The sequence below is a fragment of the Egretta garzetta genome, unplaced genomic scaffold, assembly GCF_000687185.1.
Source record: "Egretta garzetta isolate BGI_Z169 unplaced genomic scaffold, ASM68718v1 scaffold439, whole genome shotgun sequence".
NCBI classification, from domain to species: domain Eukaryota; kingdom Metazoa; phylum Chordata; class Aves; order Pelecaniformes; family Ardeidae; genus Egretta; species Egretta garzetta.
In genome coordinates this window covers 2,369,668-2,395,379 of record NW_009260803.1, presented here as the reverse complement: position 1 = coordinate 2,395,379, position 25,712 = coordinate 2,369,668, and the positions used below count along the sequence as shown (strand labels likewise).

The following is a 25,712-nucleotide window of genomic DNA, read 5'->3' as shown; positions in this document are numbered from 1 at the left end:
GGCCGGGGGCACCGTAACTGTGCTTCCTCTGGAAGTCGCCCTCCTCGGGCGAAGCGGCCCCGCACTGCTGAAGCCATGCTGCCTGCGGCTGGGGCCTTAAACTGCCCGGAGCGGGAGGAGCAGGAGCAGCCTCCAGGCTGTGTTTTGACGTAGGGCATTGATGTGTCCGGCAGCTCACAGCTCTCTGCCTGTCGCTGTAAAGTAAACGTGAGTTTTCACAGTGTTCAACAGATGCAAGCCTGCCGGCTCGGTAACAAATGCCACTGCGCACGTATTTTCGGTTAGGATGTAAAAATCGGAGACAAAAGCAGAACATGAGATTATTTTAGGTGGGCTAGTTAAACAATGAAATAGGTAGGTGCTAGCACTTTAGAATTTAAGCTGTGATACCTGCGTGGGACCTTGAATTTCTTAACAACAACAGAGACACATTTGGTTTTGGAAGAAAATGAGGAGTGGATGACCTGTTTTCTGGCAGTAACTTAAAAAATGTTGTATTGATTTTTTTTTTTTCGTATATGTTTAGACAGTCAAGATAGTAGTTGCTGTAAAAAAGGGCACCTGTGTGAGTTAAAACAGAGCTTGAATCACTTTAGTCTACCAAGAATCTATAAGTCTGTGTACAAAGCGACAGTGGAAGCCCCTTTTATTATGTTTGCACAAAATCCTAGCACGTTCCTGACTAAAATGGGAGTAAGCTATTCAAGGGTAAGTAAGGGAGAACAGAAGCTAGATGTACCTTTATGGGGAAAAAACAAATAATCCTGATTTTTCTTTTTATTCTCTTTAGTTCTTGAGTTTGAACACGTTTATCTTGAAAATCTGCCGTGTGCTTCGATGTATGAACGCAGCTATATGCACAGAGATGTCATTACACACGTAGCATGTACTAAGTAAGTGTCTTTTTTTCCCCACTGTATCTTATTGCCAAAGATGTATTTTTGTACGTGCAAAGGAAAGGGCTTACTGAGAAGCAACGTAAAAAATGTTTAAACTAGACTAAAAGAGAGTCTTAAAATCCTTGTTGCAATGTGCAATATGTACAGGAATAAGAGCAAGTGACTGCATCTGAAAGATTGAGGAGATAGCTTTCTTCTCTTTTTTATGTGTGTGTATATACACACACACATATTAGTATATAGTAACTACTGTCAAACCAGACCTAAAGTAGGAGTAATATTTACATAGTCAAAAAGGATAGTGTTATATATTTCTTCAATTCAGGCTGCTGACTTTTCATAGATTAACCCAGAGTGCATCAAAATACTTGTGCGCTTTTCCGGGCGTTGTAGTACCCATTCAGACAGAATGTCGCAGTAATTTGTTTAAAGCTCATTCTCTACACAGTGTCAATTATAGTGCAAATTACTGTCCCAGAGTGGTGTGAAAGTGCATGATAGGTGAGGGTTTTTTTGTTGTTGTTATTTTTCTTTTGTAATTGTAGGACAGATTTTATCATAACAGCCAGTCATGATGGACATGTAAAATTCTGGAAAAAAATAGAAGAAGGGATTGAGTTCGTTAAACATTTCCGGAGTCACCTGGGTGAGAATTTGCTTTTTCTTCTCTAAAGGACCTCACTTTTTCCTCCCCCTTCCTCATAGTCCTTTGAAGAGGGAGTGGAAGTAAAGAGGAGAGGGGTTCTGGGATTCATTTACTGTAGTTGGGGATTAAATGATATCTACCTATCTTCCTTCATTCCCCTGTCCTGTAACATTTTGCTTCCAAACTGCAGGAGGGGTAGGGTGAGAATAAAACCTGTGGGACTCCTTCTGCACAGATGCCCTACATCCTCTGCCATTGCCTTGTGCCCCACCTGGGGGAGAATGTCTAGGACATGAAGAAACTGACTATTTAAAAATAAGTGAGCAAGGTACATAACAGACTTCATAAAATCCAGAGAAGTTTAAACAGATGTTACTTTAAGTAAGGTTACCTTCGTCCCTTATCTTTTTTTTTTCGTTTTTTTTTCCCCTGCAGTATGGAAAAAAATGGTTATTTTCATCTGGAGTTATTGCAACTGTAGAGTAAATTCTGCATCATTGTCATAACTATATCAGCTGAATTGCAATTAATGAGTACACATAGCTCTTCTATACTATGCTAATAGGCTGGACAGAAAATGAGGTTCTCATTGTTACTAGAAATGATCATATTCCTAATGGAAAAAACCAGTTTGATGTGCAGACTGTTACAATAAGAAAAATATTTAATAACAGCTAGTAAAAGTACTGTTTCTTTTTAGAGTTAGAAAAAAATGTTATTGTGGGTTCTTGATCTTAACTATCAGCTTCTCTTTAGATACAGAAAGAAAATGTGAGAACAAAGGCTACCAAGCAAAAATAAGTATTGTGAAAAACTTACGGAAGGCTCAATTGCAGAGTAATTTTGAGTCTTATGTGTGTTAATAGCAAGGCTGTAGTAGTCTACAGAGTTCTGCTGCTTTTTCTCTTTTGACAGATGCAAGCTGAAGAGCACATAATTTTTTAACATATTATAATATTGTCAATTTTTTCAAATGAACATTTTAAATGAAAATAGTTGCCATTTATAATCTTTCATTTATGTTTATGGTAAGCCATTCGTTATCATGAACCTGATTCTAAACAGTGGTAGGAATCAAAGCGATGTTTTGTGCAAGTTTTTGGTGGTTGGTTTTTTTTCTTTTTAATTAAAGTCAGGTAGTTTTTTAAGTCAAAAAGGTGGAGAAACAGCTGAGAAACAGGTTTAAACCTCTGTAAGTTTTTTCCTGTGGAATATTGAGATGAAGGATGTCCCTTTCCTGTGTCTTAATGGTACATTAACTTTTCTGATAGGTGTTATTGAGAGTATTGCTGTTAGTTCGGAGGGGGCGCTATTCTGTTCAGTTGGTGATGACAAAGCAATGAAGGTGTTTGATGTAGTCAACTTTGATATGATCAACATGCTGAAACTTGGGTAAGTTACTCAGTTCTTGAATATGTTTGGAATTATAAATGGGGTTATTTTGCTAAGAGGTAAGTCAGTAATTCAGGGTTTTTTTGAGGTCATCTCTCCCCCCCTCTTTCATCCCCCCCAGTCAGATGAAGCTGAGTAAGCTGCATTGTCTGAAATGCATCCAGTGGCTGGAGACTGCCTGTCTGAGTTGAAAAATTTATGAGACTGTATGCAACAGTACATGCATGGAGTAGGTCTATGCCTTCCCACAGTGTCAAATACTGTGCACCAAGATGTGGTGGTTCTCAAAATACTTGGCTAGGCATATTTTTTTTCTCCTGTTGTTTGGCACTGAATTTAAAAATTATAGCCGAGTAATATTTCATGTAAAGAAGGAATTTGGCCTGTATCTCTTGTCTCACTTGTTGTCATAGGGATAGAAATTTCGTTGTCCTGTTAGAAAGAATGTTTTCATAAGTCTTGCTGTTGTGGGATTTCTGTAGTTATACGGTATGTAGCTAAAGAATCTGGGAGAAATAGGAGTGGATGTTACTGGTATTACGACAATACCAGAGGAAAACGAGGGTGGGTTTGCAGGTTTGGAGGATCAATGAATACTGTACCAAGAATGGTAGAAATATTGATTCTTCCACAAGCCTTTTAAAATGGGAAAATGTATTCCTCATAGTCTAATATTTCTTGGTTAATTGTGAAACTGAATAGAACTATTAAGTCGGGGGGGAAAAAAAAAGCTTTTCAGAATGCCTATACAAAAGTTTGTTATCTGCTTTGCTGGTTATAGTTCAATATCGTGCTCTGGATGATGTACTTAGACTATAGGAATTGATTCCCTCTTGGCTGTCTGCTGTGGAAAAATTCCAGTTAGCCTTAGTCTTTTGTTTTTGCTGGTCTTTTCTGCTTAGCAGACCTGTATTGTCACTATGAAATTGGTAAAATCATATGATGAAATAAAATTCATTTAATATTGAGAAAACTTAATTTGATGTTGCAACAGAAGGTGCCTTTTTTTTTTTTCTGTTCGAGAATTCAGGGAGAACAGAGGTGGAATTTAAATTAATTTTGCTTCAGGGATACCTGAGAATGCCAGCTGTAACCTTTTTTCTATAGTATGTTCCCTGATTTATCTTTAAATAGATTTTTTTTTTTTTAACCTCAGTAATCAAGACCCTCCTTTCCCCATATATTTTTTTTCCGAGATAATTGGGTTTTACCTGAAGTGAACTCTTTAATGAAGAGAGCAGTATACAGCTGTAATATAAACATTGTCCTGAATAGCCTTTTAAAACTTAACGCTTATCACTTTATCTTCTGCATTGGTGCTTATTGAACAGATAGTTTCTGTTGACCTGCCTGAGATTTTTTTGTGGCTGTTTGCTCAGTCTTGCAATAGTTAATGTGGAATAAGTTCTGTGTGGTCTTTTTGGCTCACATTGTCTCGCATTGCCTGATTTGATAGCTGTATGTGGGTGTATTGCAGGGTTGATTGATTATCTTTGTCTCAAATTCTTCACATCCTTTCAGTTCTAACTAATCTATACAGCATGGCTATCTGCAGGTCCCCTTTATGCTTCCGTCAGTGATCTGGAGAAGGGCGGCTATTTCTGCAGCAAATTTGGATAATGATGCATAGAGCAATGGGACATCATATTTATTTATTTATGTATTTATTTGATCCTAGTCTTTCTAGTGAACCTGAGACAAATGTTCTGGTTATGTTTCTCTTCATGCAAATCTTTATAAGACAGGCACTGAAAATCCAAATTATTAGTGTCTGTCATTTGTCAGTCCTTCAGTATCTGTTCATTTGACTTGTCAAAGGATACTAAACTAAATAAGAGTTTCCTTTGGAGACTATAATTTCTTTGTCATTTAGTTACTGAGTTCTGGTTCTCAAAATCTTTGGTTACAGACTTTTTTAAAAACAGACATAACTTACATTATTGACCATACCTCTGGCTTGTTTTGTAGAATGTGTTTTTGCTAGTAGCAAATGAGTTCCTTCTTAAATGCATTCAGAACGCTTATTGAATGTAGGGTGATTTGTCTTCATTTTACTTACATCATTTTTTAGCTTTGGGTTTGGTGTTTGTGGGTTTTTTTGGTAAGACCTAGTTGAATTTTCTATAAGTGCAAAAGTGCAGTTGTCCTGGTTTCGGCTGGGATAGAGTTAGTTTTCTTCATAGTAGCTAGCATAGTGCTGTGTTTTAGATTTAGTACCAGAAGAATGTTGATAACACACTGATGTTTTTAGTTGTTGCCAAGTGGTGTTGAGACTACTCAAGGACTTTTTGAGCTTCTCCTGCTCGGCCAGGTGCATAACAAGCTGGGAGGGAGCACAGCCAGGACAGCTGACCCAAACTGACCAAAGAGCTATTCCAAACCATAGAACGTCATGCTCGGGGGGGGGGAGGTGGTTAGCTGGTCGGTCGGTTGCGGGGAGAGGGGTCGCTGCTCAGGGAGTGATCACTGCTCGGGGCGGGCTGGGCATCGGTCGGCGGGTGGTGAGCAATTGCATTGTGCATCACTTGTTTTGTATATTCTGTATATTCTGTTACCATTCTCATTATGACTATTATTATTATTTTCTCTTACTAAACTGTCTTTATCTCAGCCCACGGCTCTAACCTTTTTTCTCCTTCCTGATTTTCTCCCCCATCCCACAGAGGGAGGGGGGAGTGAGCGAGCGGCTGCATGGTGCTGAGTTGCCAGCTGGGTTAAACCCACGACAGCAGTTGTCGTCTTCTGCACTGAAACATTAATCACTTAACAGATAGAAGAGAAATGCTATAGAGTCATAGAAATTGAGTAATAATCATTAATGTCACTTGCACTATTTAGCTGGATTTCCATCCTTATTGTTCTTTTATACCCACCCTCTACCTTCGCTTTCTATCACAGCTTCTTTATAAAACAATATGGAAGCAATAGAAATTGGCTGAGCCATCCACTGAATTGTGTTGGTTGGAAAAGCTTGGTTATAACACTGTTGAATTTTAGCAAGACTAGTAAAGTTCAGAATTTGCTTCTGATATTTGATTTCAAGTTTATAACATAACTCAATTCTTATCTAAGTAACACAAGCCCTTATTTTTATTTTCTTTTTTGTTTTCTCCTTCCACTCTTTGTTGCAGCTACTACCCTGGTCAGTGTGAGTGGGTATATTGCCCTGGAGATGCCATATCTTCTGTTGCAACATCTGAGAAGAGCACAGGAAAAATATTCATATATGATGGACGAGGAAATAACCAGCCACTTCATGTTTTTGATAAACTCCATACATCCTCTCTTACTCAGATACGACTGAACCCTGTCTACAAAGTAGTAGTGTCTGCTGACAAGTCTGGAATGATAGAGTACTGGACTGGCACTGCTCATGAATATAAATTTCCCAAGAATGTGAACTGGGAGTATAAAACAGATACTGATCTATATGAATTTGCTAAATGCAAGGCATACCCATCCAGTATAAGTTTTTCACCTGATGGCAGGAAAATGGCCACTCTTGGGTCTGACAGAAAAGTTAGAATTTTCCGGTTTTTGACGGGGAAGCTGATGAGAGTCTTTGATGAATCTCTGAGTGTAAGTTTGGTCTTCCTTCTCTTTTTTTGAGGCTTTTTCTCTACTTACTTGAATATATTTACCAGCACATTCACCAAAGTTATCTGTTTCTAAAGCTGAGCTTCCTTGCTATACTTCTCTTGCAGAAAGGTTTTTCATGTTCTCTTCCTTGTCTCTTGTATTGCCTTGCCCCCAAATTATTTCTTACTGATTCATGTTGGTTACATAGTGAAACTGAGTTGTTGATTTTCATCTGTGTTTTCATACTGCTAGATTACTTTTTACTAGAAAGCAGCAATGGAAAATGCCCATTTCAAATAATAGAATAATGAATTAAATATGTCATCTTCTAAGAAATTTGTTAGACAGCTTCACGCTTCCCTTTCTTTGCTTAAGCCTAGTACTACAACGTGCCTACTGAGTTGTTAAAATAGAGTATTGCTTGTATTTATTAATTCTTCCGTTAAGTTTGAGTGGAGTAGTCTCACTTGAATTCTTGTATTTGCTAAACATGTGGATCAGTGTTTTGCCGGATCAAAAGTTTAAAATATGTTCATATAATAGTGATTTTTTTTTTCTTTTTTTTCTGTAGATGTTTACTGAACTTCAGCAGATGAGACAGCAACTACCAGACATGGAGTTTGGCCGACGTATGGCAGTTGAGCGTGAGCTGGAGAAAGTGGATGCAGTAAGATTAATTAATATAATTTTTGATGAAACTGGACACTTCGTTCTCTATGGAACAATGTTGGGCATTAAGGTCATAAATGTAGAGACTAACAGGTAAGTTCCAATGATAGACATTGAGATAAATACGTTTGTTTCAAAGTCTACATTCAGTCAAATTTATAGTGTATTTAAAACTTGGTGTGACTGTGGGGGTCTTAATCTTTTGTTGTTGTTACTTGGGAGCCTTACGTTAGACTGTAGATAAGATATTCCTGTGCTTTTTAATGAGTTGTTGCCATTTAAAGCTTAGTAAAATGAGGAGAAAACATGGCAGGCATATTTGTATTAAAAATGTGTAATCAAGTCATCTCTGGCTAACTGGATGTGATAACATGAAGTAAATGTGGGTCATGCAGTTGGGATTTTATCCATAAGGAGGCTGACTGGTACATTAAGTAGCAAGTTTGAATAGAGAAGCATCAAAAATAACTAGTAAAAAACTATTTTGAGAGGGTTTTGGCACTTTGCTTTGATGTTGCAGTCAGAAAGGAGACATTCTCTGACCATGAGCAGCTAACAGTATTTACACCTTTCTATGTCATGTACTTCAGGTGTATTCGTATCTTGGGAAAACAAGAGAACATCAGAATGATGCAGTTAGCTTTGTTCCAAGGAGTAGCAAAGAAACATCGTGCTGCAATCACTATAGAGATGAAGGCATCTGAAAATCCTGTTCTCCAGAATATCCAGGCAGATCCGACAGTAATCTGCACAGCTTTTAAAAAAAATAGGTTTTACATGGTATGTGTGGTTTCTTTTTAAAGAACTCCATTCTTGTATTAATGTTTTCTCTGTGTTATTTTTTCTTTCTGTCCTTGCACCTTTCCAGTGCTTTTTGTCCTGAGTATTTGCGAACACAACTTTTCCAGAGGAGTCCCTTTATATTGCAAGTATATTCTAGGATTTTTAGCTTGAACTAGCTCTAAATTGACTAGAAACAGCTTTAATTTTTTCATTATTGCTCAAGCAGTTAAGTAAACTTGGATGGGTTTGGCTGTCTAAATTACAGTTCTCCAAGAAGGTTATATGCTTTTTTTGTGGTTGAAAAAAAGAACTTACATAAGCACATCTAAAAAACTTAACCAGATCTTACACTGATAAAGAAACAATAATTAACTGTATGTATAAAGTATGTAATAAAAAGTAATTAATTTCAGAGTAGCATTGGGACTCGGTAGCACCAAGGACCTTATGGGCAACTAAGACGAGTCATCTTCCTGTTCACAATTTAGGTTTTAGGTGAGATGTAATGAATAAGCCAACAGACCAGCAGTTCCACAGTAGTTAGTAGTTGTTCTGAGATGTGATCACCATGGAGGTTAGAGATCAGTCTGTCTGTTGTTACTTGTGCTTGAATTTGATTGTGTATACTTTCTAAAGGTTTGCGTGGTTAACGTATAGTATATGATGGAATATACTACTCTGAACAATTTGACAAGTGAGGAGGAAAAGTTAGACAAAATCTGGAAACATTACTCACTGTTAGAGAAAACATGACTGTATGCATGCAGAAAGATTAGTGGTTGTCATTTGATACGCTCAGTGAAGCAGATGCTAGTGTACTGATATATTTAATCTGTTTTCCTATAAGTACTACAAAAACTGCATTTCTGAGATTTCTCCTGTTTTGAGTAAATTTGCTGATCCTCTGTAGTTTTGTATTAATACAGTATTGGAACGAGAGGATTTAGTTTGACTTTGTAGTGAAACTAAAAGTTCTGTGATGAAACCTGCCAGTTTTGTCTGAATATAACAGAACAAATCGATACTCTCAGTATTTTTTTTTTCTTTAAAAGAAAAGATGCTGAACAACTGTGGGCTTTCTGTTGAAAAAGGGAGGATGTTTAAAGACAACAGATCATAAAGTTACTTGGATTTACATGTAGTTGTACTGGAATTTGTGACTGTGGAAATGCTGGTAACGCCCAACACTGAAATGCAAGAGTAAATGTCTATGGATTCTCTTCCTACATTTCAAATCTAGTTGGGTGTTTAGCATGTTGAGTAATCACATTGATATCTTGGGTGCAGAGCAGTGTGTAAGATAAGGGGAAAAAAGAGAAAACCAAACAGTTAACCTTCTGTTCTCTTGTTCTTCAGTTTACTAAACGTGAACCAGAAGATACGAAGAGTGCAGATTCCGACAGAGATGTGTTTAATGAGAAACCTTCTAAAGAAGAGGTCATGGCAGCCACTCAGGCAGAAGGTCCCAAAAGAGTTTCAGACAGTGCCATCATCCACACAAGCATGGGAGATATTCATATCAAGCTTTTTCCTGTTGAGTATGTATTTGGCAGTTTTTCTGTTACTTTGTTTTTCCTTCCTTGTGTGTTTTTTTTGGTGGCAGTATCCAAGACTTACATTTCAAGTTAGGAATAATTCTTTTCTTCCCCTTTTTCTACTGTCCTTGCTTTCTGACAGTTTCTTTATACATCAAGCTAGGAACGTGACTCTTGACAAACACAGATAAAGTAAGGTAAAAATAGGCCTAAATAACAGTTGGGGGCATGGGATTTTTTTTAAATGATTTCTGCTTTCATTTAATTATTGGTTATGGGGGGATTATTCCTTTCTTGACTTTTGTTCTTTCTTTAAACTGCAGATGTGGCTAGGTCATGATGCTCTTCTGTGTAAGCTACATATTACTGTGAGGCAGTGCTGTTGATGATTCCATCTTGAGAAAGAATGATTATATTGGCAGCAGCAGTAGATTTGCCAGTAGGTCTGTGTAAGCCAGAGGAATAGTAGTTTGCAACTTCCAAATGTGACCATTGTACCACGTTTTATGTTACTGCAGCTCCTTCAAGAGCAACATAACATTTATACTAGTATAAATTAGTATATTGTAGTAAATTATATACCAGTTAGTGCTCTATATATCCCAAACGAGGCATGTAATTGAAAGAGTTTTATGCTAGACAATTGCTAAAGTTAGTCAGCATCTCTCCTTTGTGATGCTAATATATGCAAAGATTTTGTTATAAACCAGTAAATTTATATAATACATTGCTATACATTGAAACTTAAAACTGATTAAGTGTAGCCCATGCTTCTCCAAAATCAAGTTCATGTTTTGTCATAAGCACAGGTAAGGCAACACAACCTCAGTTCTACCCTGCAGGGCTGCTAGTCTCTCATTGCTCTCTTCACCAGTGTCTCCTTGCATCGGGCCTGAGTTTCTGAGCTTTGAATTTAAAATCTCTTTAAGACAAATGTGATTAAAATTTAAAGAAGAACATACAGGATGTGCCCTTAAATCTTTGGCTGAGTGCTCAAGGAATAAAGGTGTGAATGACTATACACAGCAGTAACTGGGACTAATCCTGTCTGTTCCATTAGTTATGCCATTGGTGCTCTGTTTCATGAGACAGTTTAGAGAATTGCCAAGCTTAAGCTGATGTTCCTTGTCACAGCTAAAGTAACTACAGCTACGGACTTTCAACTTGGCTATTTTATCATTTGCTGGGAAAATGTGCGTGACTGTGTAAACCTGACAACTGATCCATTTATAAAACCAGTGAAAGAGCTATCGCAAACCATTTTCACTGTGGTAGCAAATCTCTCGGAAGTAAAAAATCAAGTCACAAAGGTGAAGTGGTTTTTTGGTTTTTACCTTTTTATTCCATCAACAGTAATATTCCACCTCTTCACCCTGCTTCCAAACAATGTTTGTGAGTAGTTTCAGAGGGGGATAGCTGACTGCTGACTGCGAGTTCTGTAATATTATAACATTGTATTTTTAGATCTTACTTCTGATATGCAGCACTGGACACCTTACATGTATAGCTTAATAGAATTACAGAGGTAAAAGGGTGAAAAACTTTCTGCTTACGGAGCATACACCCCTTAATGGATTTTGTAAATAAACTATGTAAGTAGAAAGCTGGGGAAGTAATCAGTGGTGCCTTGAACTAGGCTTTGAGAAAACAGATTTGGTTCCTGACTATTGTGGCCTACCTCCAGCTGGCAACTAAGCCCCACACAGCTGCTCACTCACTCCCCCTGCTCCCCCCCGCAGTGGGAAGGGGGAGAGAATCAGAAGGGTAAAAGTGGGAAAACTTGTGGGTTGAGATAAAGACAGTTTAATAGGTAAAGCAAAAGCTGCACATGCAAGCAAAGCAAGGGATTCATTCGCCGCTTCCCATGGGCAGGCAGGTGCTCAGCCATCTCCAGGGAAGCAGGGCTCCATCACATGTAACAGAGACTTGGGAAGACAAATGCCATCACTCTGAATGTGTGTCCCCCCCCTCCCCTTCCTTCTTCTTCACCCATCTTTAAATACTGAGCATCACATCCTGTGGTATGGAATACCCCTTTGGTCAGTTGGGGTCAGCTGTCCTGGCTGTGTCCCCTCCCAATTTCTTGTGCACCCCCAGACTCCTCGCTGGTGGGGTGGGGTGAGGAGCAGAAAAGGCCTTGGCTCTGTGTAAGCCCTGCTCAGCAATAGCTAAAACATCCCTGTGTTATCAACACTGCTGCTGCCTTCCTGTGTAATCATGCAACTTTGTACTCAAATTTTTTGCATCCAGCTCTGGATTTGAGGTGGTGAGGATTTGCTTTTTTCGTTATTTGATGAAAGCCCTTTTTACAATGTGCTGAAACACTGCTCAGTACAGGATCTTAGTCTCAGCTGAAATCTTCATGGCGTTGCCATCGTACAATTAAGTATTTATTCTAGCCTGTATTTTCTGTTATATTATCTCAGGTGCCCCAAAACAGTGGAAAACTTCTGTGTGCACAGCAGAAATGGTTATTACAATGGACACATATTTCACCGAATCATCAAGGTAACTTGTAAAAAGTTAGGTTTTTTGTTGGTTTAGATAATGCACCTTTGTGGTTAGCCCTCTCTGTTAATCCTTTCATTTCCCTTTTGCACAAAGGATTTCTGGAATGGCTTCAGAGTTCCCTGTAAAGTCTGAACAACTCCGAGGTTCTAAACAGCTTTATCACATACTGAAGTTGTTCAGTAGTTGTTCTGCAACTGACAAGGTGGAAGAAATCTGAAAACTGAGAGAAAGATCAATTCAGCAATCCTGCTTGAACTAAGACTTTGTTTCATGCCAGAAGGCATTTCTTCTAAGGCTGCTTTATTTCTGTTGTGCCAGAATCAAGCAGATACAGCCTAAGTGTTTGCAGAAGGTACAGATAGTCAGGTTTCTGTGCTTCACTAGCAGGAACAGTGTGAGTAAGCTTGTTTCTTCACAAGTACTAGTTTTGTCCCTTATCCATAGCATTTTAACACATGGTGTTGAAAGGTTTGAAGTAAATTTGAAAAAAAATGTCACCTGGCATGAAACACTTTTGCTTACTTACTCTATGCAATGATGTAATAACATTTAATTTTTATGCAGGGTTTCATGATCCAGACTGGTGACCCAACTGGTACAGGCATGGGAGGTGAAAGTATTTGGGGAGGAGAATTTGAAGATGAGTTCCATTCAACTTTACGACATGACAGACCATACACACTCAGCATGGCTAACGCAGGACCAAATACCAATGGATCCCAGTTTTTTATAACAGTAGTGCCAACTGTGAGTAATATTAAAAGCTCAATTTAAGGCTTGAGATGCTAACTAGATAGTAAAAATACATTTTTTTCTGATGGAAAAAGGAACACGTTAGTACTATCTGAATAATCTTTTCATGTTGTTTTGCAAATAGATGCTGCACACGATGTAGACTGTGTAGGCTTTGCTAATACCATCGTTTAAGGAAGGGAGAAGTATTTTTGTCAGTTGTGATCAAGAGGTCTTTTGCCTTTAGTTGGATTAAGGGCGATAGCAAATTTGTAGTAAATCAGACGTTTGCAATTGTGTATTACTAGGGTATTTTATGTTAATATACTTAGAATCATAGAATGTTTTGGGTTGGAAGGGACCCCTAGAGGTCATCTAGCCCAACCCCCCTGCAGTCAGCAGGGACACCGCTAACCAGATCAGGTTGCTCAGAGCCCCATCCAACCTGGCCTGGAATGTTCCCAGGGATGGGGCCTCCACCACCTCTCTGGGCAACCTGTTCCAGTGTTTCACCACCCTCATTCTAAAGAATTTCTTCCTTAGATCCAGTCTAAATGTACCCTGCTTCAGTTTAAAATCATTACCCCTTGTCCTGTCACAGCAGGCCCTACTAAAAAGATTGTCCCCGTCTCTCCTATAGGCCCCCTTTAGGTACTGAAAGGCCGCAATCAGGTCTCCCCGCAGTCAGGTCTCCCCGTAGCCTCCTTTTCTCCAGACTGAACAAGCCCAACTCTCTCAGCCTGTCCTCATAGGAGAGGTGCTCCAGCCCTCGGATCATTTTTGTAGCCCTCCTCTGGACCCGTTCCAACAGTTCCATGTCCTTCTTGTGCTGAGGGCTCCAGAGCTGGACGCAGTACTCCAGGTGAGGTCTCACCAGAGCTGAGTAGAGGGGCAGAATCACCTCCCTTGACCTACTGGCCACGCTTCTCCAGAGTACGGTTGGCCTTCTGGGCTGCCAGCGCACATTGCCAGCTCATGTCCAGCTTTTCATCCACCAGCACCCCCAAGTCCCTCTCGGCAGGGCTGCTCTCCATCCTTTCTTCCCCCAGCCTGTACTGATACCGAGGGTTACCCCGACCCAGGTGCAGGACCTTGCACTTGGCCTTGTTGAACCTCATGAGGTTCACACAGGCCCACCTCTCCAGCCTGTCCAGGTCTCTCTGGATGACAGCCCATCCTTCTGGTGTGTCAACTGCACCACTCAGCTTGGTGTCATCTGCAAACTTGCTGAGGATGCACTCGATCTCGCTGTCTAAGTCATTGATGAAGATGTTAAAGAGCACCGGTCCCAGTATGGACCCCTGAGGGACACCACTCGTCACCGGTCTCCATCTGGACATCGAGCCATTGACCACTACCCTCTGGATGCGACCATCCAGCCAGTTCCTTATCCACCAAACAGTCCATCCATCAAATCCATAGCTCTCCAATTTAGAGAGAAGGATGTTGTGGGGGACCGTGTCAAAGGCTTTGCAGAAGTCCAGATAGATGATGTCCATTGGTTTTCCTTTGTCCACTGATGTTGTCACACCATCATAGAAAGCCACTAGGTTTGTTAGGCGGGACTTGCCCTTGGTGAAGCCATGCTGGCTATCTCGAATTACCTCCCTGGCCTCCATGTGCCTTAGCATAGCTAACAATTGAAAAGGTGAGTTTAAATGCATATGAATATGTATTAGCTACACTCTAATATTTACTTACATGCTAATATTTACATGGTGTTAGGTTTCATAGTCTGAACATATAAAGGCCAGGTCAGTCTCTTTCAGGTTTGGTACCTAACCTACATGGCTGCTTTTTATTTTAATATGCTTTTTTCTTTCTCCTGTGCTCTCTAACAGCCATGGCTGGACAACAAGCATAGCGTGTTTGGACGGGTGACTAAAGGAATGGAAGTTGTTCAGAGAATCTCAAACATAAAAGTTAATCCCAAAACTGACAAGCCCTATGAGGATATCAGCATCATTAATATCACAGTGAAGTAAGCCAGGAGTTGAAGGTTCCAGCTTAAAGCAGAAAAAAATTGGCACAGTGGGACACAAAAAGAACAGAAACATTTTTGATAATTCCTAGATACAAGAAGTGCCAGGACAGAGCAATCACCAGTCCTACTATTTTTAATGTACCTAAAGTGCCCTAAGTCTGTATTTCTGGTAACTTTCTATTTTAAAGTAAAAACATCTGCATGTTTCTTACGAAGTCTGCTGGTATTCTTGCATCTCTTCTGTGCAAGACTGAAGATAAAAACCCATGCCATGTTTCATGATCGTGATTTTATAAAATGGAATCAGGGTATAGTTTGTAACTTTTTCATGTTTATTTGCATCTTTCATATTTAAGTAATCCTTTTCACAGTACTGAAATCTTTGACAGAGGAAGAGGTCAGAAGTCCTAAGCTGAGTAAACTCTTCAATCACATGTAGATGCATCAAAAATTAGGTTAAGGTATGATCCTGTTTGCTATGATAAGGTACATAATCTACCTCTGCTCTTTAAAAATGGTTGTGTAGGTGTCTTCTGTGTCCAAGAGCAACGATCAGCTTTTGGAATGCCAGTGTATAAAGTCCTATGCATCCTGCTTGGCACTGCCAATAATGTTTTTTTTCTTTCCATGTTTGCTGTCTTCATTATTTTAGCCTAGGGAGTCTGGGTAAAAATGAAGCCAGATACAAAGTCCTACAAACATTACTACTTCTAATGAATACTTGGTTTAAAATAAATGATGGCTATCATCTCAACTAAGCTTTCATCAGGTATTTCTGATGAAATGTCAGACTGTGGCGAATCTCTGGCTAGATAAGGTCCTGCTACTATGTTGGGCAGTTATGTCTTCTCTAAGTACAGTAACATTAACTGTTTATGTTCACATAGCAGCACAGCACTCATACAACAATGAGGAGTTTACAATTCTGGTAACTACATTCATGAAATAAGATGAGATGCATGCTAATTGCATTCAGGCCCTGCTACTACTAGGAAGCTTATCTTCAGTGATCAATAAGAAAACTTCTATTCTGAGATGACCTTAACAAAAAAAAAAAAAGCCAAGTTTATTAAAATTCACTCTCAAAGTTTTAGATACTTTTATTGAAAAGAATTCATTTTTTGGGCAACTCAAATTGCAGCAGCTCATTAATTGTTTCCACTAAAAGAGCCATTTCTTTCAAGAAATCTTTACATAACTTCCACACCTACTCCAGCAGTTCAGAATCAGAACTACCTCAGGACAAAACCCTCACGTACCACACAGTCCACAATAAAACTGAAGGTAGCATACAGTAAGACCATATCAAGTGATAAAACATTATTTTTCAGTTAGCCTAGACAGAGCTGAGATTCTTTGAAGAAAGCCACAACACAGTCACAGGAGCTTGTATTTACTTAATTTCACAGTTAAGTCAAAATCCTATGAAAAGTTAATCAGTCTTTTCAAATATTCCTCAAAGTAATGCTTGAGTGAGTTCTAGTCGAGGAACTATTCCAATTACATATTGCGTAAGTCAGTACACTAAAAACTAAAGTTCAGTAAAACTGGTAAAACAAGCTTAAATTTATAACTGAAGCAGTTTATATGTAGTATTAATTTATAATACAAATAAACCTCTTTGTGTACCTGTTTACACTGAAGAGTTCACAGACAAATGCAATACTTTCACAGTTACTTCAAGTTATCTTAAATAAATTCCATTAAAAAACACTTTTATGGTAGCATTCCACATGTCACAAGCAATCCTTTGTACTCAAAAATATGCATGAATGAGAATTTTTCCTCTGCCTTCAAATGTAATGTTGCAAAAAAACACCAAACCAGTCATCTTGAACATTTTGAAGTAGGAGTAGATCTATATACTAAAAGGCTTGTACAACTGAAGCATAAGCCAGCTAAAATAAAATTACAGAATCAGGATTTTTCTAAAGAATGCATGTCTTCTCTGTTAAAAATATTCCAGGAAAAGGTACCTACCATACTTAGCAGAATTTGTTCGTATTTTAAAAAGAGCTAAGAAGGGACAGTCAGCCCTAACTAGGTCTGGGACTGGTCTGCAGTGTGGGTTAAGCAGATGCTCAAGTCAGAGCAGCCAGCTGTCTGTTGTGCAGGAAGTTACAGGCGGGGAAGGATGAACACTTTTCAGCTCAGTAGGTGCAAGAAAACACCTTTCACTCCATTGTAAACTGTTCCCAAATCTATCAGATTCTTAGTACCTATGTACATACATAGGCGTTGAAGCCCATTTCACAAACATTTAACTACTTCAAAGCTTAGTGTTCTTTCAGCTACTATTCAAGTCGTTAGACTTGCTGAATCTGAAGCTGCATTTAACACCATTTACGTGAAATTTAAGTGAGAAAACTACAAATAAGTGTCATTGAGGAAGTAGTTAACTGCTTCCTCTTGAAGAAAAGTGCAAACATACTAAATTATTTGTTTATACATTCTTGGCTTAGCTAAGGTATGTAGTGGGAAAACAACATAAAATTGATAATATTACAGTGAAAGCCATAGCCACAGATAATGGAATATACTTTTTGCCAGGTGAGGTTCAGAGCTCTCACAGGCAAAGATGCTTTTTTTAGTGTGGCAAAAATATTTACCCTTCTGTGAAATGACACTGCTCACTTCCACTCCCTGGTTCTCCCGATTCACCTCTACTACAGTAAGAAAAGTGATGATATGGAGTTTTGATCTGTTGGCCATGCTCTTCGTAGCTCCCCTACTGACATGAAGAGGTCCACAGCATGGCTTCTTCAACTGGCAATGGCTGTGCACTTAAAAAGAGGGCAGAAGATTCTGGTGCACATACCAGACAGATAAAATTGTTAGCAGAGTTGCATGTGCAGCAGAAAAAGACACATCACTAAGTCATTGCAACCTTGTCTAAATTTAAACAGTGCTACACCCATATTTCAGGGGTTTGTGAATGAGTAATCTTTGAAAATAGAGGCGTAGGTGACAGTTCCATGTAGAAGATGCAGTAAGAACTGAAAATCTAAATACGGAAGGTTTATATCACATTTTACCATCTGCTCTTCTAAGTAAGAGTTATAATTAGTGTACACTGCTTTTACATTGTATTATTTAATATTTTAAGGCCACTAACTTAATCTGGAAGCATGACTTCTACATAAGAGTACATAGCTGGATTGACATTACACCACACTACTTCTTTAAGAAGTTTTTGGTTTTTTAAACTTCATTTGACTTCTTCAGGAGTAAACTTAATCTCTAAAGGCAAGGTTATGTCCTCAAGCACGCACAAAACACTTTCACCTCAATATCACTATAGTCTGTCCACAAATAATTTAGCATGTGTACAATTAATAAAATACCCAACTAACCCCCCCCAACTAGAAAACCACTAACTAAACAATGCCACAGCCCCTAGCCCTGCAACGCTGTTCCCCATTTTCAGCTTTCTTTGCCCAGTTATGCTGCCTTCTGGTAACAAACAGGGAAGCTAATAAATAATGGGGGAAACATTTTCTTTTTGTGGTGTATTTGCATGTCATTTTCAATGCCACCTTTAGATGAATGCATTCTTTAGATATTAAAGAGTAGCACCATTTTTTTCTGTCCAATAAACAGAGCTGGCTATTCTAGTAACTTGACATGGATTTTGGAATAGTTTCCCGGGAAAGTATTTCTAAACCACTCAGAATTTTTCTGACACCAATTAACCACTGTAACCTTGTTACAATTATTGGATGAACTCCAATGCATATTTTATCAGGGAAGAATCTTAAATTGTAATAACCAATTTCACAAAGAAGTTTCAAGGCACCCTTGTAATGAGCCCATTCCATTACTTGTAAATGTATCAAATTTCAAAAACACTGTAACAGCACAAGTATACTGAACCAATTATCCAATCTAGGATAAAGGCTTATATTTTTCTGTAACCACCAAGTTAAATAGAGTCCCCTCTTCAGACAGCAGACCTGGCTACAACATCCTAAATCGTGCAAACAAAACAAAACAGTGAACCACAACCTTAAATTGCAGCTGCTGTAAAATTAAGCTACATCCAGGACGCCAGCAGCCACTAACTGCCTCGAAAGCCAGTCCAATCCTTCATAAAGTCCTGTACCGCTTCGGGCATCACAACCCTGAATATACCAGCTACGGCCACAGCAGAGTTTGTGGAGACTCAGTAGTTCTGTGATTTCTTCCACTGAAAGTGCACCTGCTACATCCTGCAACAGAATCAGATACAGAGACTCAATTATTGTTCAGTACAAGGTTTGAAACATTTTATTTTTACCCGATGGCTTGGACTGAAGCTCCAGATCACCTAAAAGCTTTCCAAACACAAAAGCCAAATAAAAGTTACGCACTTACTACTTGTTACCATAAAACAAAAACTGGTTGTTGAACCTACTAAGCACTCTTGCATCACTTATTTTAAGAGCTTTAAGAATAAGGAAAACATCTACGTTTTATGCTTTTTGATACACAAACTGAGGAAAAGAGTAACAGAGTGAAAAAAACGCACAAGTACCTGTTTATTAGCAAAGATCAACAGCAAGGCATCCCGCAATTCCTTCTCTGTAAGCAATTTTGCAAGCTCACTGTGTGCTTCACTGACCCTGTCTCTGTGACTGCTGTCAACAACAAACACAACCGCTACGAAAGAAAGAGATAAATGTTTTACACACATAAATGGCGTAAAATTAGCTTTCAGCTCACACTATTCTTTTTTCTAGCAGTCTTCTACGTGAAGTTTCTCAGCAACTTCAGTTTCAAATCCAGGAGGACTGAGAAATGCCTTACACACCTCTATGCTTTTGACAAAAATCTAGAATTCATCCTAAAACAGGGAAAGAAAGTACAGTTTTTTGCCTAGTCTAACATAAAGGCTGTGATATTTTTAACTACTTGGGTCTAAGACCCAAGACTAAGATTTACTATGTGTGGACTGAGTACCTCAGTTTAAACCATTTCTTGATCCATTTATATAATCAATTCCCACATGACTGTTCCAGTTTCCCTTAACTAGCTGTAAAATCTACAGATTCAGCCAATTCGATGCAGCTTCCTTCAGCTACAGACTACACCCTCTGGAGAAGATTGCCATGGACCCAACAAAGCAGCAGTAGATTTTACTATCCACTACAGAGAGTAATCAAGATGCCAGAAAGACTGGAGAGCCAAGGAGGCAGACCTAGAGGACATAATTTAAACTCACGGCTTCTGCAGTGAAAAAAACACCAATACCAAAACTAAACAAACCTTACTGCAGGTATGCACCAGGTTAGCTGCCTAGACTTGCTCGCCAAGATACAATTCTTCAAGGCAGACATGATTCCATGCTACTGGCATTGACACGGTAAGTTTTAAGAGGACAACAGAAATCCCAAAATACAGTTTTTAAAAGTTTGAGAAGATGAACAATTTAAAATGTTAAAGTTTGCAATGAAGGCTGAAATAATGCACAAAGTAGGCACATAAACTGATGTTTGTCATTCCTAAGTATTACAGATAATTCTGAATGAATTAATGAAGAGGAACCCCTTTCTAAATTGGAAAACAACTATGGAGGATTTACAGAAGGACAGCATGAATTTCTAAGTGGGCACCACTTAGATCAATGTTTTCAGAATCAGCAATCTACTCTATGACCAGATATTACATGGCAATACCAAGTCAGAAGTTACAGAACTTCGTAGAATTTTTTAAGTTGCCAAGTAAAGACTCCTAAAGGCTGAGTATTTTCATTTCAAGTGCTATTTAAATTTCATACCTGGCAAGTACTACTTCTCACTATGCAAGCTTTGGAACGCTGCACCTTGTCTGTTGTCAGCTAGAATCAGTTTACCAGAGATTCTAATTTTGTTTGGCTCCATAAACTGTCTGATGGATTTATGGAGAATGCACCTTTACCATGCAGCAGACACTATGACCAACTGGATTAAAATTTCTTCGCTCATGAATGTAGCAGCTGTACTTTGCAGTAGATGAACAATTTTCTACAGTTATAAATTATTTCTATTAATAATCTTTTTGGCTCTGAAATACAATCTAGAAGACAAAATACAGTTTAAGAGTTGTATCAGTCTCACCTTGTGTATTGAGATAATAATGTTTCCACAAGGGCCTCAATTTGTGCTTCCCTCCTACATCCCAAATAGTAAACTTCAAATTCTTGTATTCTACTGTTTCAACATTAAAACCTAGAATAAAAATATTAAAGTTTTATGGTCTTGTTCCATATGAATATAAATTAATCAAATTCTACAGATAAGTCAAACATTCAGGAAAATCATATTTAAATCATTGCTACTAACCTATTGTTGGAATTGGCTGCATGAATTCATCTTGCTTTAACTTAAACAGAATAGTTGTTTTGCCAGCTCCATCTAACCCTAGAGTGACAACCCGAATTTCCATTTTTGGTCCAATATGTACCCTGTTGTCCTGGAAGAAACAGTATACATGAAACAAGAGCAAGTTTAGGAAATTCAAATAAGAAAACCTTTATGTTTAAGATACTTATCTTGTCACTATTTATGAAGTGATTAACCAGATGGACTTTAAAAATACAAGGCACATTCACTAGTCTACCTCCACCAATAATATAAACCAAAATACCTAATAAACTCTGCAGTGAGCCTGTAACTTCTGCCTGAGTTATCACATGCCTTTTAGAAAGACAGCCAATCTCATGCTGGTATGTCTGTACTTGATAAAATTTCAAATTCTTTCATTTCTCAGCTTAAACCACATGAGGAGTTGTTTGTGGCAATTAGTTAGAATTCTCTGACCAGAGAACACTCTGTTGGTTTTGCAGCTTCTCCACTACACTTTGTCACATTATTAACGCCCCCACCTACAGGACTATTTCCTTGCTGGAGGCTCCATAGCTACGTCTCTTCACCTCAAGCCACTTCCAAGCCTTTACCACATTACAACAGCAACATTATTAGCATTAAAGAGCAATCTGAAATAGTGAGGAAGCACAAACAAAAAACCACTGAGCCTTGCCTGAAGGCAAGGAAAGAGTATTAGCTTCCTATTTGTAGTTTAGACGAAGGTACCATGAGTATTGAATGAGCTGATGCTAACAATGCTATCAAGTGGTATTACTACTAATAAAAAGCAGCAAACTGCTGTAAATTTTAAAATAAACAACATAGGCTAAGACTACTGTGCAGCCCTGAAACGTATTTTGAAGTACTTAGAAATGCTACCTTGATGAAATATCAGAGTTTCAATCATCAGAACCATGTGGCAATACATTTGTTTTCTTGCAAAACCCAGACAGCGCTGTGCTGAGCAGGCAAGCAATACACAAAAACCTGTGTTTACCCCACACAGCTTCTTACTTCTTCATACATCAGAAATGCTATTTATTAAGTGCAAAAATGCTACAGCCTCTCCCAGTACAACACCAACATGCACCAGTGTGACCAGATGTGTAAACATCTACATCATGTGACTTGAGAGACACACACAGAGGATCTATTATATAGCTGGATATATGTCAACTCAACATGCAACTCCATTCTCCCCTCTGTCAGACATGAAGTAAACTGCCAGGATAATCAGTACAGACTAATTCAATGTCCTTATGCTATTGCAATCTCCAAGGAGAGTAAAAACACCTCCAGAAACTGCTTTCTAAAAAAAAATAAAAAAAAAATTAAAAACATTATGCAAATACCACAATGCACAATTTCCAAATTGCTTGGAATTGTTGTTGAAAACAATTTGGAAATTCAAATATACTGAAGTTACAAAACAAATTGTTTGGAAAAAATTGGATTTCTGACATCAACAAAGACTGGGACAGAATCCCTATGAAAGCATCCATCTCCTTAGAGTAAAAGCTTCAACAGCAACAGTTAAATCCTCGGTTTCATGTCAGCAACAATATTCTATTCCTCTTTTACCCACTCTGGGCCAAAAAAAAACCATAAATTGAAGAGCTTCTTATTCTTTAGTTTGAAACTTCAGAGTTTCAAACTCTCCTACGCAACAATTATCACCATTACCAACCTCCAAATAATTTAATCCCTTTCAAAGAATAGGTGTTATTGAAACTATATTAAAACAATTAAAAAAACCCCTACTTAGAACATGAACTGTGTCTAAACTATTAGTGAATACAAAGCAACTATAAGACAAATTATCATTTAACAAATTGAAAGAAACACATTATTTTTAATATTAAAACCTGAAAGTTGTAACAGCATTATTGCATTTAAAAATAGGTGTGCAATTTTCAGGAAGTAAAATAATCATTCTGCAGAAGTTATGCTGTCCTCAAGAAAAACCCCAAAATATTGAAAACAAAGGGTAGGCTCCTGGTCTGAGTTGAATGTACAACAACTTAGGGATGGTTCCAAAGAAAGGTTTTTCTAAAATCCACAAATACTTTTACATATTTAGAAGAAAGCAACTCATGTTCAAACAAAGCTACTGATGTAGTCAACAAACAGATGTTTCTCACACTAATTACAAGAGCACAGTGGTTTTGTCAAATACCAGATGGCACTCGTATGATAAGACACTGTGGCTCTAACCGATACTTAACTGCCTAAATTTGCTGCAACAAATACAGCATCATAATGAACATATATTATTCCTGCTTTCTTTTAAATTAAATTTGGGACTTCATAAAGTAGGTATCATGAGATTAAGAATACCTTTGTAAAAGTGACAGGTATGCTAGCATCCAGCTGTACGTGATCTGCAAGTTCTGTAAACTGCTGCTGCTGTTTCTGTAATGTCTCTAGCAATCTTGTAATTTCCTGTTTGGCCAACACTACTCTGCAGTCATCCTAAACAAAGAAAACAAAAACATGCTTTTCCTTCAGTAATTTACTTAAAATAACCAAACACAATGTAAGTATGATGGCTGAAAAGAAATCATGTTAAATAGAAATACTCTAAGTTAAAAGAAACTAACATGTACAAAATAGATTTATTTAAAATTGCAATACAAATGCGAAGGCCTTGTCATTCTTCCTTAATACTAATAGATACTAAATAGTTCTGCATTTTTAAAAAACTTTTTCTTTGACCTCCTTTGGTCCTGTAGGAATAAGAATATAAATTGTAAGACTGTGCTGATTTCAGCTGGGACAGACTTAATTTTCCTCTTAGTAGCTGGCATAGTGCTGTGTTTTGGATTTAGTATGAGAATAACATTGGTAACTCACTGGTAGTTTAGTTGTTGCTGAGCAGGGCTTACACCAGTCAAAGACTTCTCAGCTTCCCCTGTTCTGCTAGGTGCACAAGAAGCTGGGAGGGGGCACAGCTGGGACAGCTGACCCCAACTAGCCACAGGGCCATTCCATACCATATTATGTCATGCTCAGTATATAAGGTGGGGGAAGAAAGAAGGGGAGGATGTTCAGAGTGATGGAGTTTGTCTTCCCAAGTCACCGTTACGTGTGATGGAGCCCTGCTTCCCTGGAGATGGCTGAGCACCTGCCTGTCCATGAGAAGTAGAGAATTAATTCCTTGCTTTGCTTGTGTGTGTGGCTTTTGCTTTCCCTGTTAAATTGTCTTTATCTCATCTCATGAGTTTTCTCACTTCTACTCTTCTGATTCTCTTCCCCATCTCACTGTGGGGGGAGTGAGCGAGCAGCTGTGTGGGACTTAGTTGCCAGCTGGGGTTAAACCATGACATAAGAGACAGTAATGTAACATATAAAGAATATTTGTATCATTCATATATCATTCCAGCAGCTGGAATACAGCAGCTATTTTGTAGCATACAGCAACACACCCAACACAAAGAGATTAGTATCTACCCATTAACGATGGGAAGATTTGCAGTTAGAAGTACGTCTGAATAAGAAACCAGACAGTAGCTCTAAACGAATTTTAAAAAAAACAGAAATAACACATTAATAAAGTAATTCCTCACACTGAGTTTACTGTTTGCTACATGTACTATTTATTTCTTGCTATGACTAAATTAAGTGAATAATGGACCAACCAGATACCCTCATATAGCCACTTTCTTCACACATTTAGTATGTTGAATTACCTGTATTATAAGTGCTACCAAAAGTTACTTAGTTCTAAATCATTTTTTCCTACCAGCTTGTACGACAACTACCTTCAAACACCTATACTGGTAATGGGTATGCGGGTAAAATAGTTTCGTAAGTCTTGTAGGTTTTTTGCTTCAGTTTGATCTCTCCTTCCCACTAACCTCACAAATAACCAGAAATTACTTTAGACAAGAGAATCACACCACAGGATTTCCAGCACCTGGAGGACTTGATGCTTTTGTACTGATAATCTTTGTCTAACACTCCCTTAGTAATGAATACGTCAATCTCATGTTATATCATTATTGTCTTAACATTGCAAAGGAAATAAAAATGAGAAGTACCATCTAACATTTTTGTTTGTAGCCTAAACTTAATGTGCAGTTCTATGTATCTTGACATACATTACAGCTCACTTGCCAACCTACCTGTTGTAAAGTCTTTTCACAATGAAGGCAAGCTGTTGAAACCTGTGACAAGAGGATGGTCATGTCTTCTTGCTGTTGCCTAAGCCAAATCAACTTCTCTCTCACGTGAGCATCAACAACACTAAGAGCCATTTCCTCCTGACGACAAAGGGTTTCATGAAGATCAGAAAAATAGGCTCGGACACATGAGCGAGCGTTCTCTGCAGTCCCTGGTACCTACAGTGTTGCAGTCAGAAGATCCAGAAGATTAAGGACACCAGCTGATTCCAGAAGTACATTTTTTATTTTATTCCAGTTTCTAACTCATGTTCACATCTGCCTGGCTACATCACAGTTCAAGTCCCAGCTATACAGGAAGTCTTATCAGCCCTAAGACCAAGATCCTCCAAGAAGTTACTCCAGTGATCAAGTAGCTTACTGGTATGTACGCACTCCTTACTAAAAATCACCAGGGAAAAAAGCCTCAATAGTGTCACAGCACCTGAGAACAGATGCAGTCTATCACAGTCCTTCAATACCGTACTAAGAAGCAGTT

At 38.4% G+C, this 25,712-nt stretch overlaps 2 protein-coding genes across 9 annotated transcripts in view; one reads left to right on the top strand and one right to left on the bottom strand.

The window, feature by feature from the left end:
* The first annotated feature begins 769 nt into the window (after positions 1-769).
* Positions 770-15,833, top strand: PPWD1 (peptidylprolyl isomerase domain and WD repeat containing 1). Of its 7 annotated transcripts, none has more exons than XR_004843036.1 (10): positions 770-893; positions 1,445-1,545; positions 2,817-2,937; positions 6,069-6,516; positions 7,088-7,278; positions 7,776-7,965; positions 9,325-9,506; positions 11,930-12,011; positions 12,108-12,408; positions 12,579-12,664. XR_004843036.1 is itself a non-coding variant. In XM_009646878.2 (10 exons), the coding sequence occupies exons 1-10, from the start codon at positions 838-840 to the stop codon at positions 14,729-14,731; spliced, it is 1,698 nt and encodes a 565-aa protein (XP_009645173.1). In that variant the 5' UTR covers positions 770-837; the 3' UTR covers positions 14,732-15,833. The 7 variants fall into 7 exon arrangements, 5 of the variants coding, with proteins under 5 accessions (XP_009645173.1, XP_035758163.1, XP_035758167.1 ...); XR_004843037.1 differs by having other exon boundaries at positions 12,108-12,366; positions 12,579-12,645; XM_009646878.2 differs by lacking the exon at positions 12,108-12,408 and adding an exon at positions 14,588-15,833 and having other exon boundaries at positions 12,579-12,761.
* Positions 15,834-15,865: 32 nt separating this feature from the next.
* The window catches only part of TRIM23 (tripartite motif containing 23), a 21,108-nt gene continuing 11,261 nt past the window's right edge, over positions 15,866-25,712 (bottom strand). Inside the window, exons 6-11 of one of the 2 annotated variants that reach the window (XM_035902275.1) lie at positions 25,178-25,393; positions 23,391-23,525; positions 21,030-21,159; positions 20,805-20,915; positions 19,244-19,368; positions 15,866-18,938 (exon numbers count right to left, since the gene is read on the bottom strand). In XM_035902275.1, the coding sequence (XP_035758168.1) occupies positions 18,759-18,938; positions 19,244-19,368; positions 20,805-20,915; positions 21,030-21,159; positions 23,391-23,525; positions 25,178-25,393 (897 nt within the window). In that variant the 3' untranslated portion in view covers positions 15,866-18,758. The remainder of the gene's footprint in view (positions 18,939-19,243; positions 19,369-20,804; positions 20,916-21,029; positions 21,160-23,390; positions 23,526-25,177; positions 25,394-25,712) is intronic. The other variant, XM_035902276.1, reaches the window with a different exon arrangement.

What these genes read in the sequence shown, in the direction of transcription:
- PPWD1 (XM_009646878.2), top strand. Translation starts at nt 838, where the DNA reads ATGTATGAACGCAGCTATATGCACAGAGATGTCATTACACACGTAGCA. An exon ending in ACATTTCCGGAGTCACCTGG is followed by an intron (nt 1,546 to 2,816) that starts GTGAGAATTTGC and finishes CTTTTCTGATAG; the next exon opens with GTGTTATTGAGAGTATTGCT. An exon ending in TATTTCACCGAATCATCAAG is followed by an intron (nt 12,012 to 12,578) that starts GTAACTTGTAAA and finishes ATTTTTATGCAG; the next exon opens with GGTTTCATGATCCAGACTGG.